Source organism: Contarinia nasturtii, unplaced genomic scaffold (assembly GCF_009176525.2).
Source record: "Contarinia nasturtii isolate CC-2019 unplaced genomic scaffold, AAFC_CNas_1.1 Cnas_scaffold_129, whole genome shotgun sequence".
NCBI lineage: Eukaryota > Metazoa > Arthropoda > Insecta > Diptera > Cecidomyiidae > Contarinia > Contarinia nasturtii.
This window is the reverse complement of record NW_022197486.1, coordinates 488,155-507,741: the sequence shown is the minus strand read 5'-3', so window position 1 is coordinate 507,741 and position 19,587 is coordinate 488,155. Positions and strand designations below refer to the sequence as shown.

The 19,587-nt window shown below is 34.7% G+C and overlaps 2 protein-coding genes across 14 annotated transcripts in view; one reads left to right on the top strand and one right to left on the bottom strand.

Moving 5' to 3' along the window:
- Positions 1-2,692: 2,692 nt before the first annotated feature.
- Positions 2,693-8,691, bottom strand: LOC116345492 (rho GTPase-activating protein 6). 3 transcript variants are annotated; one of them, XM_031774920.1, is made up of 7 exons: positions 8,295-8,691; positions 8,158-8,177; positions 5,888-6,061; positions 4,828-5,804; positions 3,882-4,745; positions 3,462-3,769; positions 2,693-3,374 (listed from the first exon to the last, which is right to left on the bottom strand). In XM_031774920.1, the coding sequence occupies exons 1-7, from the start codon at positions 8,402-8,404 to the stop codon at positions 3,041-3,043; spliced, it is 2,787 nt and encodes a 928-aa protein (XP_031630780.1). In that variant the 5' UTR covers positions 8,405-8,691; the 3' UTR covers positions 2,693-3,040. The 3 variants fall into 3 exon arrangements, with proteins under 3 accessions (XP_031630780.1, XP_031630772.1, XP_031630786.1); XM_031774912.1 differs by having other exon boundaries at positions 2,693-3,389; positions 8,295-8,689; XM_031774926.1 differs by lacking the exons at positions 8,158-8,177; positions 8,295-8,691 and adding exons at positions 7,489-7,553; positions 7,658-7,674 and having other exon boundaries at positions 2,694-3,389.
- Positions 8,692-9,429: 738 nt separating this feature from the next.
- The window catches only part of LOC116348543 (single-stranded DNA-binding protein 3), a 34,005-nt gene continuing 23,847 nt past the window's right edge, over positions 9,430-19,587 (top strand). For 3 of the 11 annotated variants that reach the window (XM_031779648.1, XM_031779604.1, XM_031779636.1), the window contains exon 1: positions 9,673-12,065. In XM_031779648.1, the coding sequence (XP_031635508.1) occupies positions 12,010-12,065 (56 nt within the window). In that variant the 5' untranslated portion in view covers positions 9,673-12,009. Of the gene's footprint in view, positions 9,548-9,670; positions 12,066-19,587 lie in introns of those variants that run through there. The other 8 variants (XM_031779611.1, XM_031779596.1, XM_031779626.1 and 5 more) reach the window with 6 other exon arrangements.

The following is a 19,587-nucleotide window of genomic DNA, read 5'->3' as shown; positions in this document are numbered from 1 at the left end:
GCTCGCAAAACAACCCGTGAATGTGTTATTGGGATTTTAAATCAATTTTCAGGTCGACGCCAGAAATAAGATACCGGTGTAATTTTAAATCTCATTTTCCGAAGAAATCCACATGGTGACCAATGTAGCTCTTGCGCTACCTACTGGTAATATGAAAACAAAAATTATACCGGTATCTTATTTCTGGCGTCAATGGACACAAAAAAACCTATTTGACCTTTTAATTCTGAAAACGTAAAAAAATCAAATCCCCAACAGACATTAGGTTTGAGCTATGAATGCGTTTATGCATCTTGTGCGTTATTTTCTACATCTCTCTCGTACTCACATTAGAATGTACAAAAGAATAGTAGGGTATGATATTCCTACTCGGTGTTACACACAGCACACGAATCAAACACTATGATTTGTTTTCATTTCATGGAAATTATTCTGGCCGAAAAAATCTTGAATTTTCAATTTTAACTCAATTTTCGAAACAAACATTCTCTGGAGCGATTTTGGTGACTTGATTGTGAAAAAGTTGAATTTATTCAAGTTTATTTTTCGAACTTTGTCTCCAGGTATCTCCATCACAGCGATCTATGTTATTTTCTCCCAAATAATCTTTAAAAAATTGGCTCGCTTCACTCGCCATAGCTTCTCAATACGTTTAGGAACTTTGAAAATTGAAAACATCTTATGCTCTTCAATTTTTCACAAATGAAATGGAAGTTACACTAGATAGAATGGACTTTTGGATAGAATTTTCTTTCGATTTACTAGTGTTTTTGACAAAAAAAAATTAAACCCCCGTAAAATCGAAGACAATGGTCCATTCAGTGTAATGCAAATGTGCTATTCGATAGCCCATGAATAAAGGTTTATACCAATAAAAAAGAATTTAATGTTGTGTGTTTTTTGTTCAAACGGAGGACGTCTGAATTTAGTCTCAATATTTTCTTAACATATGTTAGCACACTTGCAAGTACAAATTTTATACTGCATTCGAAATACAAACGCAATTTTGAGTTTTACCTCAATTTTGGACTAACTATACACCTTAACAAATTGTCCGCTCTTTCGAAACATATTATATTATTAATTACTATTTATAGAATATACAGGGGGTGGGAATTTCGAAAAACCCTTTGGTATGATGGGGGTTAAAAGTAGAAAATTTTTATCTACCCTCTGATCAAAAAGTACTCGGAAATCGCGAATTAAATCGAGCGCGGTTCGCGTATGATCAAATTTATTTTTTTGTTAGGTTGGTAGTATCGACCTCGATATATGTGCAAAAATTGTGCGCAATATGTTAGCTAGTATGTGTTTGACAGCGGTTTGTTTTGGTCAATCCGAGTGCGTTTTTCGATTTTTTACAATGGATAAATTAACTGAACAAAGATTGTGTTTGAAATTTTGTGTTTTGAATGAAATTTCTTGTGCGGATACATTAAAAATGATACAGAAAGTCTTTGGGGATATTTCAATCAAGAAAACAACAGCATACGATTGGTACAAAGCTTTCAAGGAGGGGCGAGAGACCTTTGAAGACAAGCCTCGTTCTGGTCGACCATCAACTTCTGTAACCGAGAAAAAAGTCGAAAAAGTGAAGAAAATCGTGCTATCAAACCAATAAAGAGTATTATCTGGCTGTTATGAAGCGTTTGCGCGAGAAAATTCGCTTGAAAAGACGAGAATTGTGGGCCGAAAACTCATGGATTTTGCATCACGATAACGCGCCATCCCATACGGCTCTCGTTGTTTGTGAATTCTTGGCAAAATATCAAACCAAAGTCATTGCTCAAGCACCGTATTCGCCAGATATGGCTCCGTGTGACTTTTTTCTTTTCTCCAGACTCAAATTGCCACTGAGGGGTAAGCATTTGGACACAATTGAAAACATTAAACAAAAATCGAAAAAGGCCCCTAGCGCCGGCCTATGCCAAGTGCATGGATGAATGGATCAAACGTTGGGAAGCATGTGTTAATTCTAATGGTAGTTATTTTTAAGGTGACAATAAATATTTGCATTAAAAATGTATTCGAGTGTGTTTTTTTACAATTTCCGAGAACTTTTTGATCAGAGGGTATATCTAACTATAATTCTATTTTCCTCCCCCCATTTTGCAAAACTTCATTCGATCAAAAAAAAAAAAGTACTACAAAGTTGTTCAGAATGACGATAGAAATTTTTTAGGACCCCTGCCCTCAAAGTCCTCCACCCCATAAGGAAGTCGGGGGTCAAAAACCCCCCAATGTGTGATTTTTTGACCTGACACCCCAAAATTCAGAATCAGCATGCAAAAATACCTTAGAATTGATATTTTTCTCATTCATTTTTTACTAACATTTTGATTTTGGTTTTTTTTTAATCTCAGTTTATGTTGAAGTTTTTATGTGATCTCTTGAGTGATTTTAGATCTTCAACGACTTTATTTTATTCTCATAGTTTCTGAAGTTGGGGATAATTACAAAACTTGTACAAACCATACATTAGTTCTAGATAGATAATTTTCTATTTACATATCAATAAGAAAATAGCGCGAATGCGTTATGTCCACAATGGCGTCATTGTTGGAAATGATTTAAAATGATTTTGTGTCCATTTCTATTTATTTATTTTTATTTTTCAGTTTGCTATCTCTAACAAAATTTTTGATTATGATTTGTGATTATTAACTAAAAAATTATTTTGTTTTTCTCTTTCAATTATTTAAAATGATGTCATCGTTTTTACAAAAACATTTCTGGATAAAATGTTATTTAAAAGGATTTGTATGATATAAAATAAAGACTTGAAATTTAAAATAAATCGTTTTTTTAGTTTAGTTTCCTACACCATTTAAAGAGTAAAATACATTCAAGGCATGCACACTGTGCATATGACCATGCAGTTCCGTGCAAATTATATATGATTGGTTGTGTGCTCATAGTATATATTAAGATTTAGTAATATTTCGCGATAATTTTCTGCTTCTCATTTGATTCATAAATTTGTTAGTTATATTTGATTTTGTTTTCTCTAAAAATTTGTGAATTCCATTGTGAAATTCACCTATAAAGCAGTTTCGTCCAATTCCAAGTGATTTTTCTTCGCATTAATGCAACTATATTCACCATATACTGGATCTGATAATGAATTTTTGCCTAAATCATCATCATTTTTCAGTGGTCTTTTGAAAGAGACACTGCTACCACTGGGGAAAATTCTATTCGTCGATCGTGGTGTAACTGGATCGTTTATATTGGGCAAGCCAACATCGTTTGGCTCATTTCCATTCAAACAGTAAATCAAACTCTCGCTCATTTCCGAGTCATTCAGATTTTCAAAGTCATCCGATTGGCTCGAAAACGATGAATCAACAGGTGTTGTCATTAACAAACTGCGACTAAACATATATTTTCTGCAAAATAAGGAACAATTATTCATTTAGGAATAAGATATTTTGCGTTTTTAAAATTGAGTAAATTCGCACCTGAATGGCGTAGACAATGTTTCGTCTGAATTGGATTTGGTTACTGTTCGTTGTTCTTCAAGAGTGCTGGGTTGAACCAAGACTGATTTTATCTCAATTGGTGATCGCAATTGAAGACTGCTTTCACTTTTCGATCTCTGCAATGATGAGTCGAGTCTATCATGTGTTGTATTTTCACAGTCAAAACTATTCTCGACTTCATCCATTTCGAAGTTGATGAAATTTTGATGATAATTGTCCGATGTCAAACCACGCATTGCACCAATAATGATGACTGGCTTGCGTGATCTAGGCGTCATTATAGATTCCTTTTGTGAGTAAAAAAAAGACAAAGAACGGAAATTTAAATTAAATTATTAGCTCAATTAGTTATTATTACATGTTCGGTGTTTTGGACATTAACCGATTGTCATTTCTTACCTGCATTGCTTTCGACATGCGATGTGTTGATTTGGTAATTGGTGACACCGAATCATTTGTAATTGAATCCGACAGAGGAGCGCCACAGTTAATTGCCACCGCCAATGGCGGTGGCGGATTGAGTTTTGAAATGTATTCAATTGTCTTATAATGTAGTGGTGATTGATTCTCCTTGTCAACGCTATCATCGTATTCTCGATCAACTTCTTCGTCATCAACGAAATCTTCGTCGTCGTCATCAATTTTATTTTCATTGACAAAGCACGCTTGTGGTTCAGCGATTGACATTTTGTTCGTTTCAATTTCATCACCTAGTTTTTTCGACATATTTTCAGCATTGTCATTGCTGCTCTCGTCATTTATTATTGGTTTGGTTCTAGTAGCTGCCTTTTCATTTGAATTCACAAATGGTCTACGCAAATTGATCATGCTAACTCCGCTAAGTAATTTCTTTGCAATGAAACGCCCACGATTTAGTATTGGTGCTGTTTCGATGCCATCTTGGACACGGCTCAAATCCGGCTCTGACTTGAAGCACATTATAAATTTACTCATTTTAAATGAAATTGGCGTGTGATAATGTTGATCGTTGTGATTATCGGCACCTTGCGCGAATTTAATTTTTGCCATTTCTTTTCGTTCACTTTTGTTTTCAGTTATCTCGCTATCACCATCTATTGCTATTTTGTCAAGTGTTTCGGTACTTTTGCTTTCGTATTTACTATTTTTCATGGCTGATTTCGGTGTTTCTAGTGACGACGATAAAGTCTCTGTACGGGTTGCATTCAATCGGTGTCCGATTGGCGTATGGAATGTTGATTGAGATTTTGGCGTCGAATCGAGCCCTCTTCTACTAACCGGAGTCTATGGTTATTATCGAACAAAACAAAAAAATATCGTATTAAAAATGAATATTCGGTGAATAGACGTCAAAATGTAGACTTACGCTCATTCCTGGCAAACTTGGCGTAGAAACGGTCATCGATCCACGTTTTGGTGTCTTTGAACCAAGTGCCGAATGAAAGATGTGCTTTTTTATTGAACCACTAAGTGATTTATTGGGTCGTGGTGAGGCCACATTTCCCTTTTTCAATCGCATCAACATTTGCTGTTGCAATGGCGTTCCCTGTCCATTTTCCTTATTAAATTGTTTGATTAGCTTTCGTTTCTTTCGATCATCGGGTAATGATTGTATGTGCGCATATAATTGTGCCAATGCAGTATCCGTTGAATTTGAATTATGAGCTTCGGCCGTTTTTTCACGATCCACAAATGTGTATACGGTATTTGCCGTTGAATCGGACGTAACCGATTCATCAAGTATTTGCAATTCAGGCGATAGCACCTTTTTACGTCTTTGTTCCACCAAATATGCTCGTATGTCGGTGGATAGTTTTGGTGGTATGCATTGCAATTCATCACCTTTTCCAATCATAAAACTTACTAGGCCCGACATATTTTGTGATACCGCATGCAATGCTTCTGGTGTCAATTTTCGTGGACATATCAAATGTGGTGTAAACAATGTGGCCAGACTTTCGGAAGACATTTTATTGCTCGATTCATATTTTGTGGTTTCATTCAACATATTTATGATGTCATAAAATAGTGAACGATTTTCCAATGGAAGCAATAGCAATAGCAATTGAATTGAATGCAAGAGCCGAGTCTCTTTCATTTGATTGTGTTCAATTTGATTGCTATTGTAGAGTTCGGCAATTTGACAATGAACCGCATAAAAGTGATCGGTTAAAAGTGGTTCCGGTAAATCGGCAATGATCGACTTTAAAACACTGGCACAATCGTGAACCGTATACACGCCATTGCTAAAATCCAATGTTGTCTGTTCATTGAGGCGACGCCGCAGCTCATTTTGACGTGCCACTGAACCAGTCCGTCGGAAAATACCCTCTTGAATTATATCTAAAAAAATGTAAAATACACGCATTCCAATCAAATTAACTCAATTTTGGGGAATTTTTTCTTCTTCTAAAGCTAAAACATACTTTGGCTCTCCATTAAAAAGCGTATCATTTGTTTGATCTGCTCAATGCCAACGGGTGTAAGTGAATCGACAACATTGAATGGTTGACTCTTTGACGTGGAATGCAATTGTTTCGATTTTTTTGGAAAAGCAAACAATTTCTTCGATCGCAGTTTTACACTGGCAACGCTACCCACTAAACAATTGTTGGGGCAAAATCGGTTATATATTGATGGTCGAATGCGGGGTTGCAGTTGTGTGTTGTTTCAGTCAAATTTAACGTCACAATAGAATGAAAAAAAGAGACAAAAAGAGTTATGTATAAAATTCCCTATGAATTGAAATCAATATGTTAATATAGACTTAAAATTGATCGTAAGAGATTTACCCAATTTCCATCATTAAATGTGCGCTACACTCGAATTAAATTTATTTATAACAATGAATCAACACCAATAATAATTGTAATCAATTAGTTGGTAAAATTATACTTACCATGGGATACTTTATACATAATATCTCAGATATTATATACAAATCAAAGACAAAAAATACAAGCTTTGGTAATAACTATTTTAGTTAACATGTTTTCTTTTCTTCAATTGGTTGATGCTGGTTGATCATTGATTGCTTACCTGTACCGGAACAACATTTGCTTTTTTTCTAGGGGAAATTATCTATTCGCGAATATATATTATTCGATGGTTTTGGAGTAATATTCATATGTTACGAGAACATTCGCAGAGTATTCGCAAAATACGACTCAATATGTCAACCAAATTCCAATATTTTACGAATCATGCATTGAATGTACGTATTTTGCGAATATTTCACAGCGGTGAAAATTTGACGAGTTTCATGTTTTCCATCAGTTTTCATAAAATAATCGCGATCATCGATATCAAACGCCTCGTTGACTTTAAACAGCAATGAGAGTGATACCAGATACGATATTTTTGTTGCTATCATTTGCCATAAAAGTGATCGACGAGGTACTTTGCATATTCATCTCTGAATATTGAGTTGGCTGATAATTTTTTTGTCGAATTTCGAAATTTTCTTCCTTCTTTGCCTTTTCTTCTCATTTTGCTTTCTTTCTTGGAACACCGCCAAAAATTGCCTTTTTTCCATTGTGATCATAGCTGGGCAGACAGGGGGGGATGGGGGGGATTACCCCCTCTTGAGACATCAAATTTTGGCGTTGCCCCTTTACAAAATCATCAAATTTTTGCGTTACCCCTTTACAAAATTCATGATTTTGGATAGATTTTTTCTCATTTTGCTAGGGTTTTTGGATCATAGATGAAATTTTTCTATTTTGCTAGGAGTTTTTGAGAAAATAGCCCCCCCAATCCCCCCCCTGAATTTTTCAGTCTGCCCAGCTATGATTGTGATTCTAATGAAAATTAAGAAAAAATCATTTTTATTTTGTACTCAACAACACAATCATAGCAAAAAAATGCTGTATCAAATGCAATTGTATTCAAGAAATTTATCGAAAAAAAAAACAACTGAACAATAACTAATATGATTAGCATTCGATTGTGGAATTCATACGACAAACAATGTAAATTATTGATCATAAAAAAAATCTAGAAAAATTCATGTTTTTTGAGTACTTACCAAAATCACTGTAATTGTCACAGCAAAAGAGCGGAAAAACACTTCAAGAATTCATTAGAACAAATCTAATGAGAGAAATAAACAATCAAAGTTGTTGATATACAAAACACAGTTATGCACTGAAACACACAAAATGACAACCACAGTGAGTTCTTGTGATGCGACTTACTTCGTTGAAATCTCAGCTAACTCTGATGCATTCGATGCCAATATTTAGAGTCGTCAGCTCGCTGTAAAAACTGTCAACTAATAATAACCAATACCAACCAAAATATTTCCACGTTATCCTTAGTTGATTTTATTATGACAGAGTCTCTCTTATATATTTGAACAATATTTCGATGTATTGGGAACCTTTTTCTAGTAGTATGGCAATTTGCGTAATGGACTTACCGAACATGAGGTTATGTTTACAGATACGCATACACAAGATTAAAAGAAAATTTTATATGATTTTTACATTAATATTGATGTTGATTTATATGCAAATATTCTAATATTATTCAAAAAAAATAAATTTAATTAGGGTTTGGCGCACAGATAAATATCACCTGAATTTCATTCTAATTCAACGATGGAAGTGGGTGAAGTTTGGTCAATTTCACCTCCAATTTGGGAAAAAGCGTTACATTATTCAACGTTAAAATGAATAAAAAAAACGTTACTAACTTGTTTGTTGGGTATCATTTCTGCAACGGATAAACGAAAACATTGCATTGTGAAAACATATGTTAACAACAAAAAAGAAAAATTAAAATTAATATGCAGAAAATTGCAAAATTGCAATTGCTTGGTTGAACACTCACTCAACTGGATCTGTGCTGAGATCTAATTCAAACGACAAATGCATACGAACTAACGTTTGAAATTGCTCGGGATTTTCATTTCGTAAACGATCCGCAATTTCCTTATCCATTTTTATTTCTTTTTTTTTCTTTATCAAACGTTTAAATTTACATGAAATTCATTTAACACTGTTTTTTTTTTAATTTATCTATTGATATATTGTAGAAAGCATAAAATTTTATTATTTCATTGGACTTGGACCTAAACACAAACTTGTATCGCAAACACAAAAGATTTTAACTGACGAGTTGAATGGAGACCAACATTGATAATTCACAAAAACAACAACTTTCTTTGTATCACAAATTAAATTGAAAATTCACTGCTACACACAATGAATTCATCATTTATGATAAATTTTCGCTCAAAAATGAAAACATTGTGCAATTATGTGTGCACCAACGACGAAAATAACAAAAAAAATGCAACACTCCCCAATGTACAAAAAAAAAAACAATGCACAATGTACTATTAAATCGTTTGACGACAAACTGACAATTTTCAAACTCAATCTGTTTGAATTCGCCGTCATGTGCTGCCATCATCAATTGTCAGCGAACCGTTTTTATGTCAAACACGCGACATAATACATTTGTGTTAGTACATGCAGCAAGCGGTTTCTACATCTTATATCCGATATTTGTCTATGTGTGTGTGTATGTGTGTTAGAGAGTGCGACTGATAGCGCTACCTGAACCATTTCGCCACAATCACCCAAATGGCGCTGCATTAGACTAAATCAATCGATTTAATGAAGAAAAAAAAGTTGGATTTTTATTATATAAAATGATTTCAATTCGAATTTAAATGAAAAATAAAAAAAAATATTTTGAGCATAAAACAATTGAAAATGGGAACCATTTTCCGAAATGGAAAACAAAAAGGTTTGCTTGTTTGTAGCGAACTGTCATAACAATTAAATGCAATGGCCGAACTTAAGCGATTCAAAAACACACACATACACATGCAAAATGTGCGATGGAAACAAGAGACGTCGAACGCTATTGTGGCACCAAAGCATCAACACACGCATCGCATTGCGAACCAAGACATACGCTCACCAAAGCGTTACACAATGTATGTTGTACCTTATAAAATATCGAGTCAGTAGGTTTTAACAGGCCACCGCAAACGGAGTGAAAAAAAATTTAAGTGCATACATCGAGTTTGCACTAGCAACAACAATAAAATAAAAACTAATGCTATTTCGCTGGTAATAAGAATCGAAGGGAATATAAGTATTGTTAGAGATTTGTTGGCATTTTAGCAAAAGTGTGTTCGCAACGAAAATTGGTTATACAAGATGGAAACACGAAGAAGTATTTATTAATTGTCGATGGTGTTACTTTCGAAACAAAAATAAAATTTAAAATAAAAAAACCATTGAGAGAACGAGTGACGAAAAATGTCATCGATACATTGAAAATTTTGTGTGTTTGAATGCATTTTTATCAACAGAAAAAAAACTGCGACATTTAAAAGCCCATAGAAATTAATGTGAATTACAGAAAGAAATAGTGTCAGAATTTGGCTTTTTTTGCTGCACTCAAATAAATTCGATAGCCATTAAGAGTTACCGATACGAATTTTTTTTAAAGATAAATACCAAATACCGGGAAAGCACCATATTCAATTTGACGGTTTAACGAGCAGCTTAACAGCTATTGATATCTATCAAATGCATCAGCAGATTGGTGAGCGCAAAAAATCCGGATTGTAATTTGGTCGTTTTGTGGGTTCGTCTATTACGAACTGAATGCATTTCGAACTGAGAAGGATTCAAAACTCAATCCGAAACCGTGGAATTGTCCATCCGAAGCGTCCGTGATGGATTGGAGCCTAACATCGGTTTTGGAGTAGTTTATATGCGTTTATGTGTGCGTGAACCAAAATTTCAGGCAAACAGAAGAAACAAAACGTGAAGATAAATCGTGTGTGAGAGAAAGCGAGAAGCAAGCCAAAAGCATACGAACCGAATTGTCACATTTTTGTGTATACGGCTCTTGTGTATCTGTGTGTACCCGAAAGCGTCAGATCAAAATTTCTCTTTTTCGGTTTATATTATTATAACAATTATTATTTTCACACTGTATATTTGAATATCGGTTGAAAATCTTTGCAAACAAAAAATTTATCCAAATGAAAACGGCGACGATATTCCGAAATTTAGAACATTGGAAAGAACAATTTATGAACGATGAACTATCAAAACTATCGATACATGACAAATGAACAATGTTGAACAGTGAGAAAAAAGTTATTCAGTGAGCTACCATACCATACAATTTGCATACTCTTGTGTCTTCTACATGCTGAACACCAAATTGTGTATAGTACATGTGCTAACTGTATCATATTGATATCATTATAATTTTGGTTTCGGTTCGTCTATTCGACAAATGACAAAAAGGCAAAACACTGAGATCATTGCAATCGATTAATCGAGCCGTTGATCGCGTCTCCAAGGGAAAAGTTAACAAAACGAAAATCATTTTTCATCTCTATCACAAATTTGAAAATTGTAAATTGAAAAACAAGAAACAAAAATCAAATAAAGAATAAAAAGAAGAACAGTGGCTATATTCGGTGCAGAAACAGCAATAGCATTAATTGTGATCCGTGATTGAAATGTACAGATAAATTGTATTTTTTGTCCATATTTTAACTATTTACACGCGCCGAATATCGTTCAAAGTGACGGGCATCAGTTTAGCAGTCAAAGAACTCAATGAAATCTAAACCGCTTCTTGTTTGTCGAATTGTCATTGAACGTGTGCATAAATATAAATTTTAAATTAAAGATAGAAAAAAAAGTCATTCGTCTCGTTGTTTAATATTGTCATGTTATTACTGTTGACTGCCTAATTAAAAAAAAAATAATAATAATTTTTAGTTCGATTTTGCGTATACGTGTTAGTGAAATAATTCGCCTGTGTGTCGGTTTTTTTGTTGAAAACATTGAATTCGCGCGTCGAGTTTGAATGGTAAACGTGGTGGTGGTACATGAAAACAATATTTCGCGCTATTGAACACATCCAATTGGTTTGGTTTGGATGTTAAAGAAACAACAGAGCATTCATATTTATCAGCCGCAAAAATACACTGACGTTCGAAAGTGGCTCAAACAGTAATATCAACTGGCAGCTATGCCATCGATGTAGTAGAAATCGGCGCAAAAATATCGACGAATCAAATTTGAAAACGGGGCGAGAAATGAACAAAATCGCGGCATGTAAAGAAAAAAATTCAAGCAAAAGAACTCAACGAAAATATTGTTTTAATAATAATAACAACAACAATATACAATCCAAAACGATCGGCATATAGCAACAATAAAACGGCGACCAACTTTTAATACATCTCTGCACATGAAACTTTTTTATATAGAACTCATTATAGTAGCAACAGCAGGAACACAACAACAACATTGCGGAGACGAAAAAGAAAGAGCAAACTGAAAAAGAAGAGCAACGCGGCGAAAATATAGCGACAGAGTAGAAGCGAATATAAAATAACACACGAAAAAAACACTATCCAATATACATATATTCGAAAGGAAAAAACCGAAATATAGAAAGAAAAAAACCAGAGAAATAACAATATTTGTGTGTATATACTTTGTGTATGTACACTTCATATTACATAGTTCTATATATTTTATATATTTATTAAATAATGTATGGAAAATCGAAAAACTCATCGGTGCCGTCGGATGCGCAGGCCAGAGAAAAGTACGTATAAACACTCACATTTATTCATGTTCGTTCACATTTACACACACTGTCCTATATACATAAGCAACACAATTGTTTTACATATACTCACACTGAGACACGTGCGCCGTCTGAAAATTGCTTGCGCTGCCGAAAAATCAGTAACTGGTGGAAATGGTGAGACTCAGAACTCGAGAACGTGCACCAGACAATGATTTTCAGACGGCAACGCGCTATCTACCTCTCTTCCACCTATTCATCCATCCATCTATCTATCTATCCAACCATCCAACTATCCATTCATCCTCTATCTATACATCCATGTACTATGTATTTTTCTATTTTATACTGGTAGCCGACTCGAATTCGTATTTTATCATTACAATAAAAAAAAATCATCTCAGTTTACGCGACCGCATCGATTTACACACAGAATTTTTTTTGAAAAAGAGACAGAGTAGCATAGAAAGAGAGAGAAACAACGGAAAAATATACCAACGGAATTGCTCTTGCTGCAATTATATTTTTCCATTCTCGTATTGAAACATTCATATATATATATATATATTTGGTATTAAGCATCATAGCATCATTCAGATCGTCATTCAAACATCACTCCGAAAATTTGATGGACTGAACTATGTTTGCAATCAAAATTTGATCGTTTGATCCAAAACTGTCAATAAATCGAATTTGATTTGAAAATTTGAAAAGCAACGCTTCGTAGGTTTGTATCGGTTCATAGCCGTGCGTTTTTACTTAACTTAATCGGTTTGGTTTTGAGAATGAATGTTCTCGGTTTCGAAGTGCATATAGACATATTTGAAACGCAAACTCACGCATATTCATCGCATACGTTTCACTATCGACAGCTTCATCGCCATCGTGCAAACTATGATGACACTGTGGCACAAAGTAACTTTGATAATTAAATTTTGAGCCGAATTTCGCCAACACTTGCGTTTTTTTATCGTTCCAATACATCAGCGCATCGGTTTCTTGCTAAAACACAGAAGTTTTACAACATTTTCGGAATCTCCAATGAAAACGAAGTAAAACTAACAACGAATAAAAAACTCACGAAGAAATCGAAAAAAAGAAGACACAAAGCTTACTCATACATGCAGAGAGAGAGAGAGAGAGAGAGAGAGAGAAACGTTCATCACTTGGCTATGCGTCCACACATACAGCTGGCTGTAAACGGTGCGCGCGTGCATATGTGCATGTATTCGTGTATATCTATATCGCTATATACATGTTTGAATGTGTATTTGTGTGCATATGTGTGAGCGTGCATGTATATGCGTCGGTATATTTGCATTGGTTTGTATTTTCATATTTTGTTCACATGGATAGAAATGCTCATTTTCGAAATGTGTACCTATTTCTCGGTCGCAATTGTTCTTGTTGTTGGTGCGCTTTGTCGAAAACAACACATAGAACGCACACAAAAATTATTGAATGTTACACATATACTTATGCATATATTGTCGCTTCAAATGATTCTCTTGGTCGAACTCGATCGAAATTTTGCTGTTTTTCTCTTGTTCATCGTTGCTCTCGCTCATCGTTGTTCGATGAGGTTTTGTTGAATTTTGCAAATTCGATACTGTCGATCGTAGTTGCTAGTCGACATTTTAGGAATTTTCCCCCCCAAAATCAACCAAGCACTTGTGTCATCCAACAATGTGCGGACAACTGAAAATATTTGATATTCGAAATATAGTCATGCCATGCACTATAGATTTTTGTGAATGAAATTACCAATATGGAATGATTTGAAATAGTTAAAGCAGAATGAAATTCTTTAAGCAACATTGCATTCGCAGGATCTCTTTTTTGTCGTTGAAATGTCTGTCACATCATTCCATACATATTTTCATCTTCCCTCTCATTTTATGCCTATACGTTTACTTGCTCTCGTTCGCCTGTTCGTTATTCTCCTGATCTTAACCGATTTTTTTAAACATTGTGGTAACATTTACCATTCACCTAGTTTAGAGATTGTTTGAGCGAATTCTTCAAATGAAGTTGATTTACCTTGCTTAAATTATTTCTCAACTAGTGGCACAACGTGCATCTATTATCTTCATTACGACGTGGTATGGATTGGTGGCGGTCACATCATTCTATTGGTGCCGAATCGAGTTAGTTGATTTTCCGTGGACGTCAAAACAAAATTATGAATTTTGATGTATTAAGAAAGAAGATTTTTTCTCTTTTCTTATATTTGTTTTTCTACCTCCCTCTCTCTCTCTCTCACTCTCTTACTTTCTCGCTCATACTCTCATCACTTTTCTCATTTGAAATACTAGGGAAAAAAATCAGAAGAATTTTTTGTCTGTTTGCTACTCTTTACAAATTTGCTATAATGAACGAAAGCAACACTGACAAAGAGCTGAAGCGAAAAAAAACGTAAGCAATAACAACAACAAAAACGGCAAAACAGAAACCAAAGTACTACACTACATTCTACACATAGCGCAAACAAATCGGAAATTTGGCAACGTTGCAAACAGAACTCATATTTTGTATATAAGCGCGGCACACTGCTATTCTACAAGCTAACCTACCTTTGAGAAAACCAGACAATCCCGAAAAAACTTAACCGATCTAAGGCACGACAGAAATTCTACTTATAGCACTTTTTTGTGTGTCGTTTTTCTTGTTATTTTTATTTTTTTGATGGAAAGTTAAGCAAAAATGTTGGACTAAATATTTTTGTTTTTAGTTCATCTCATGGTCGCTGATCGATTGAATGACATTCGAAATAAAAAAAATATATTCGCAAATCGAATTCGATAAGCTTAGAACATTCGGGATCGGATAACCCAATCAAAGGTAGCTTAAATTCTCAGTCATTACGAATACATGAACACATATACAAGTGAGGGATATACATGTTTGTACAAAAATGACGATAAAATCCAAACATACATTTACACATGCACACACACACACACACACACACACACATATATATATATATATATACCATTTACACAGGCGTTCGGAAGCACGAGAAAAAAACCGTACATTTTCTGTGAGAGAATATGAGAAAAAAAGAGAGAAGACAATAACACGGCGAATAATGTGTAATAATAAAGTACGCGAGAAAGAGAAACAAAGCCAGCACAATCGTAAAAAGTACGGCGATGTGTACTTCGTTTTTCGTTTATATCTATATGTTTGAGATACCGAAAAGCATGTATGCGGAGCATTTGCACTCACTGTGTACACAAATTCAATATTTTCCCATTCGTTTTCTCTCTCTCTCTCTCCCCCTGTATTTTTTTTTTTTTTTTTTTGAATATCTCGATTTTTACGAATTTCTTTTCTTTGACGTTTCAACTAGAATTTTAGCTCACTATTTTTTTTCGTTCGATTTTTCAACGCACTTAATCGGCCCAATTTTCTATGTACTGTCATGATCTAATTTTCAAATCGGCCTGTTGGTTCGAAAAAAAATTAATAAAAATTGTACGTGGAATTTGAGTAGTCGAATTTAGCAGCCAAAAAGTCAGTTGGATTTGATTAATTTTTAGGTGAATCCACAAATATGCGGCCGGTGGTGGGGTCATTAAAAGCAGATCTATTTCCAGATAGCAACCGTACGGTTGGTTTGTTTTGAATCATGTGGTGGTCAGAGAGGTGAAGCTACAATGCGATCAATACAAAAAGATAAATTGACATACATTGACTTTTATCAGATCATGTCAAAGCAACGTAAATGATTTGTGTGCATATGAATATTATATCGATTTGTAAATCGATGAAAGTCGCTCAACAAATTGAACAAAACACACAAACACACACACACACGCACACCACATTTATACAAATATCTATTTATTTTATCATTTGCTTTTTTTTAATAAAAAAAAATCGCGTTCGCGGCTCCAAATCAATTCTATCATTACCTATCTTAGAAACCGTTTGATCATTTCGATCTGTACCGGTTGAATTTCGTTTGATTGAAGTGGATCATAGGAGTGTGTATGCGTCTTTTTCTTGCATCGATTGAAAGAAATATCTTCAACATGTTGTCCATGTCGAATTTCCCACGTAGTGGCTAAGCATAAACACACTGATTCATACACTCAAGATCTGTGCATCTAGCTAGATACTATGTCGAGTGTGACCGATGTTTATATCATAGCGTACAATGTTCTAGTTCCACGAATAAAAATATTCGATTGGTGGGAAATTTATTCGGTTTTAAGGGTTGAAAAAAAAAACAATCATGTAATAAAAATTCAATATTTCAAAAAATACTAGTGTTATTTTCTCATTTGGCTCATTCACATGAATATATGGAATCAAACGAAGAGTAGAAATGACGATCAACAATGAGCGGCAACAACAACCACCATCAGATTCAACCAAAAACGCGTAAATACGCACATACATTCGTTCAATTGAGCACACATGCACAAACATGAACACATGCACACATACATACGCATTTATATCTAGCGCGTACATTCGAAATAAATGGTTATATGAATTTCCCGAATATACGAGTAATCATGTATCTTTTTCGTTGCGCTTTTTTTTCATTCTCTTGCTTTTCACATCGGTTTTGTCAAATGTGCAGAAAATGAGCCGCGTTTACACACAGTCAAATGAATGACCGAAAATATGTGTGCGTGCAAACAATTTTGCAGGGTGTCTGTCCAAATAAATGTTCGTTCATTGGCGAGGCAGTAAATTCATTTAAGTTCGGTATGATTTTATTGCAGAATATTATAACAAAATGCTCAGCGACAGCGACAATGTAATCAATACACCCTGTCGTACATTTTATATACACTTATAATGTTATTTACAAACGCCAGTAAAATGTTATGTACCAAACAACGCATAAAATTGGTATCCGAGAGCCCGCGTTTGTACATAATGCCGAATGTTGTTTGTGTGTCTCTCTTTCATTCTTTTCGCTGTCTCTATCTCCCTCTTTGCTCTTTCGGCGACTATGTTAAAGTACCGTGCACCTTTAATGTATATATATATATGTTATATATAGAAAATATACATAACTGAATTGCGCTCACAAACAACGCTTCGATCGCATCGAAACACACATTCGGGAAACATACACCGAATTCGAAAAATATATCGAAAAGAGAACGATGCGCGTTCTACACGCGTTCTCATACAAACATTTTGTTTATTTGTTTGTTGTATTGCCTATTCGTTTGTGTTCCCCTTCTTTCCCTTTCTTTCATCATGTACATAGTCTATTGTATTCACTTTGTTATTTGGTGAGCCTTCAAACATCTCTATTAAATTCACCTAGTGAGCAAATTATGGTGTACATTCGCGCTTCCAAGCGTCACTCTCTACCCATACAATCTACTATGTACTTGTACAATTCTATAAACTGTAGACATTTATGTACAAATGCGCATGCATGTGTGTGCTTGTGTATTTCACTGTCGTACTCTGACTCTCTACTTCGTCTCTGTGTATGTATGCATCATCATTAATGTATCAGTGTGCTTGCATTCGAATCGTCAATCTTGATCTCTCGGTGAGAAAGAGACAATTCAAAAAATCTTCGAAACGTGAATATAAAGTCGGTGTTATACCATCAAACGTTGTTTGCCCGCTGTATACTCACTCACATCTCACATTTGGTTAAGTAAATAGACGTATTATCAATACACATACAACAAATACACACATACATCAATACACTACGGCTTTGGGTATGGATTATATTCGTTGTGTTCACTTAAATACATTTAAACTCCTTTTAAATATACAGACAGTTGGTCATGTCTGATGATTTTTGATGCATCTTTCGATGGCGTTCTATTCTCAAACAATTTTGAATGCATTTCCTGCAATGAAAAAAATATATATGAATGAACGACATCGAATCTATATTACGAACAAATTTATTTCGGCAAAGATGCATATGCACTTGTCAAATGCAAACGAATATATAGAAAATCGGCCAAATCAAACATTTTGCCGCTTTCTGAACCGATCAAACGGTTTTCGGACGGAGCGTGTCATAATCAGGCGACGCTACATACACTTGACGCTACAAACATGTCCCGTTGACAAATTTATTCATTCGTAAAATAAAATTATTGAATCTGTTTCCATATTTGCAATTTGGTTTTTTTTCTTTTGACTTTTTTTCTGCAAAATAATTTCGCCAATAGATTAAATATTTATGTTGCACACGCACACGCACACACACACACACACACACACACACACACACACACACACACATGAACGGAAACACAGAAATCTTTGACAAGGTACATAATGTTTGCAGTTTCCACGACCGGTGTACCTGTTATTAGATACTTTATGCTGCTGGCGATTTCGTCACATTCATTTGCACATTCAATTTTACGCACGTTGCATGCGTGGTAAACTCAAATTTCCCATTCCACAACTCAAAAGACTTTGTCATTGAAATGCATTTGTGCATAAATCATTTGTGTTCCATATTCACGCATATTGTTTGTATAAAGTTGGTTGCACGGAGCTCTCGAATGTTGTTGTTTTTTGTAACCAAACAAAGTTGAAGGCAAGAGATTCAGTCCACTGTCATCGAAACGTTTGGAAATTTTCGGGACATTTTACGACGTGAATGAGAAGAAAAAAACAGACTGATATTGTCATTGCGATTTGTAAAAAAGACTAACAAAAAAGATTATAAATATGAAATCGATAATATGTTTTTGAGTCCGAGTACATAAGCTCACTTATCAAGCAACAAAAAAAAGACAAAAAAAAAACACTCGCGTCATGTAAACATATCCAATGAAAGCAAAGAGAAATACGACTAAAGAATGCGCAACAATGCATATTGCTTGATTATGTCAAAGATTTTCTCCCATGACGAAAAAACATTTCATTATTTTCAATTCAACATAAAAAAAATGTGTGTGTGTATTTAAAAACGTCTGTTGAATGTTCATCGGTAAATTTGTATATGGTACGCTAACATGTTTTCTAAAATACTTCTGAGGTCGGATCGAAATTGATTCGTCAAGAATAGAAGAAACAAATGTTGATGATTTCGGTGGAGCATCTCGATTTCTATTTGTTCAACATAAGCATTGGGAATGTATATCTTATGCAGAATAACATCTCATCAGGAACACGAATGGCTGCCACTTGGTGCTATTTGCCGCTTCATGTTGCTCTTGCCGTTCTTCAAAAATAATTGGCGCATTTGTTTTCAAAGCCACTTGATATGATGGACTAACCAACTTCAAACCTATTGTTAGCACACAGCGTAATGCTTTCGCAAAAAAGCAAGAAACATATTGTTCGCCGTTTTCAGAGCCTCATCATGCTGCTGCTGCTGCTGTTGCTGCTTGTATTATCAAGTGATGACGGTAGAGGTTGTATAGCATTCCGGTGTGTGTAACGTTTCGATTTTACGGCAGCGACGACATTCGAAGTAGTGGTGGTAGCAGCAGCAATATAACAGGGTAACACTTAGTCACATTTTCTGCTGTGTTATCGTTGTTTTCATTGGTTTATTTTTCTTCTTATTGAAGCCAGA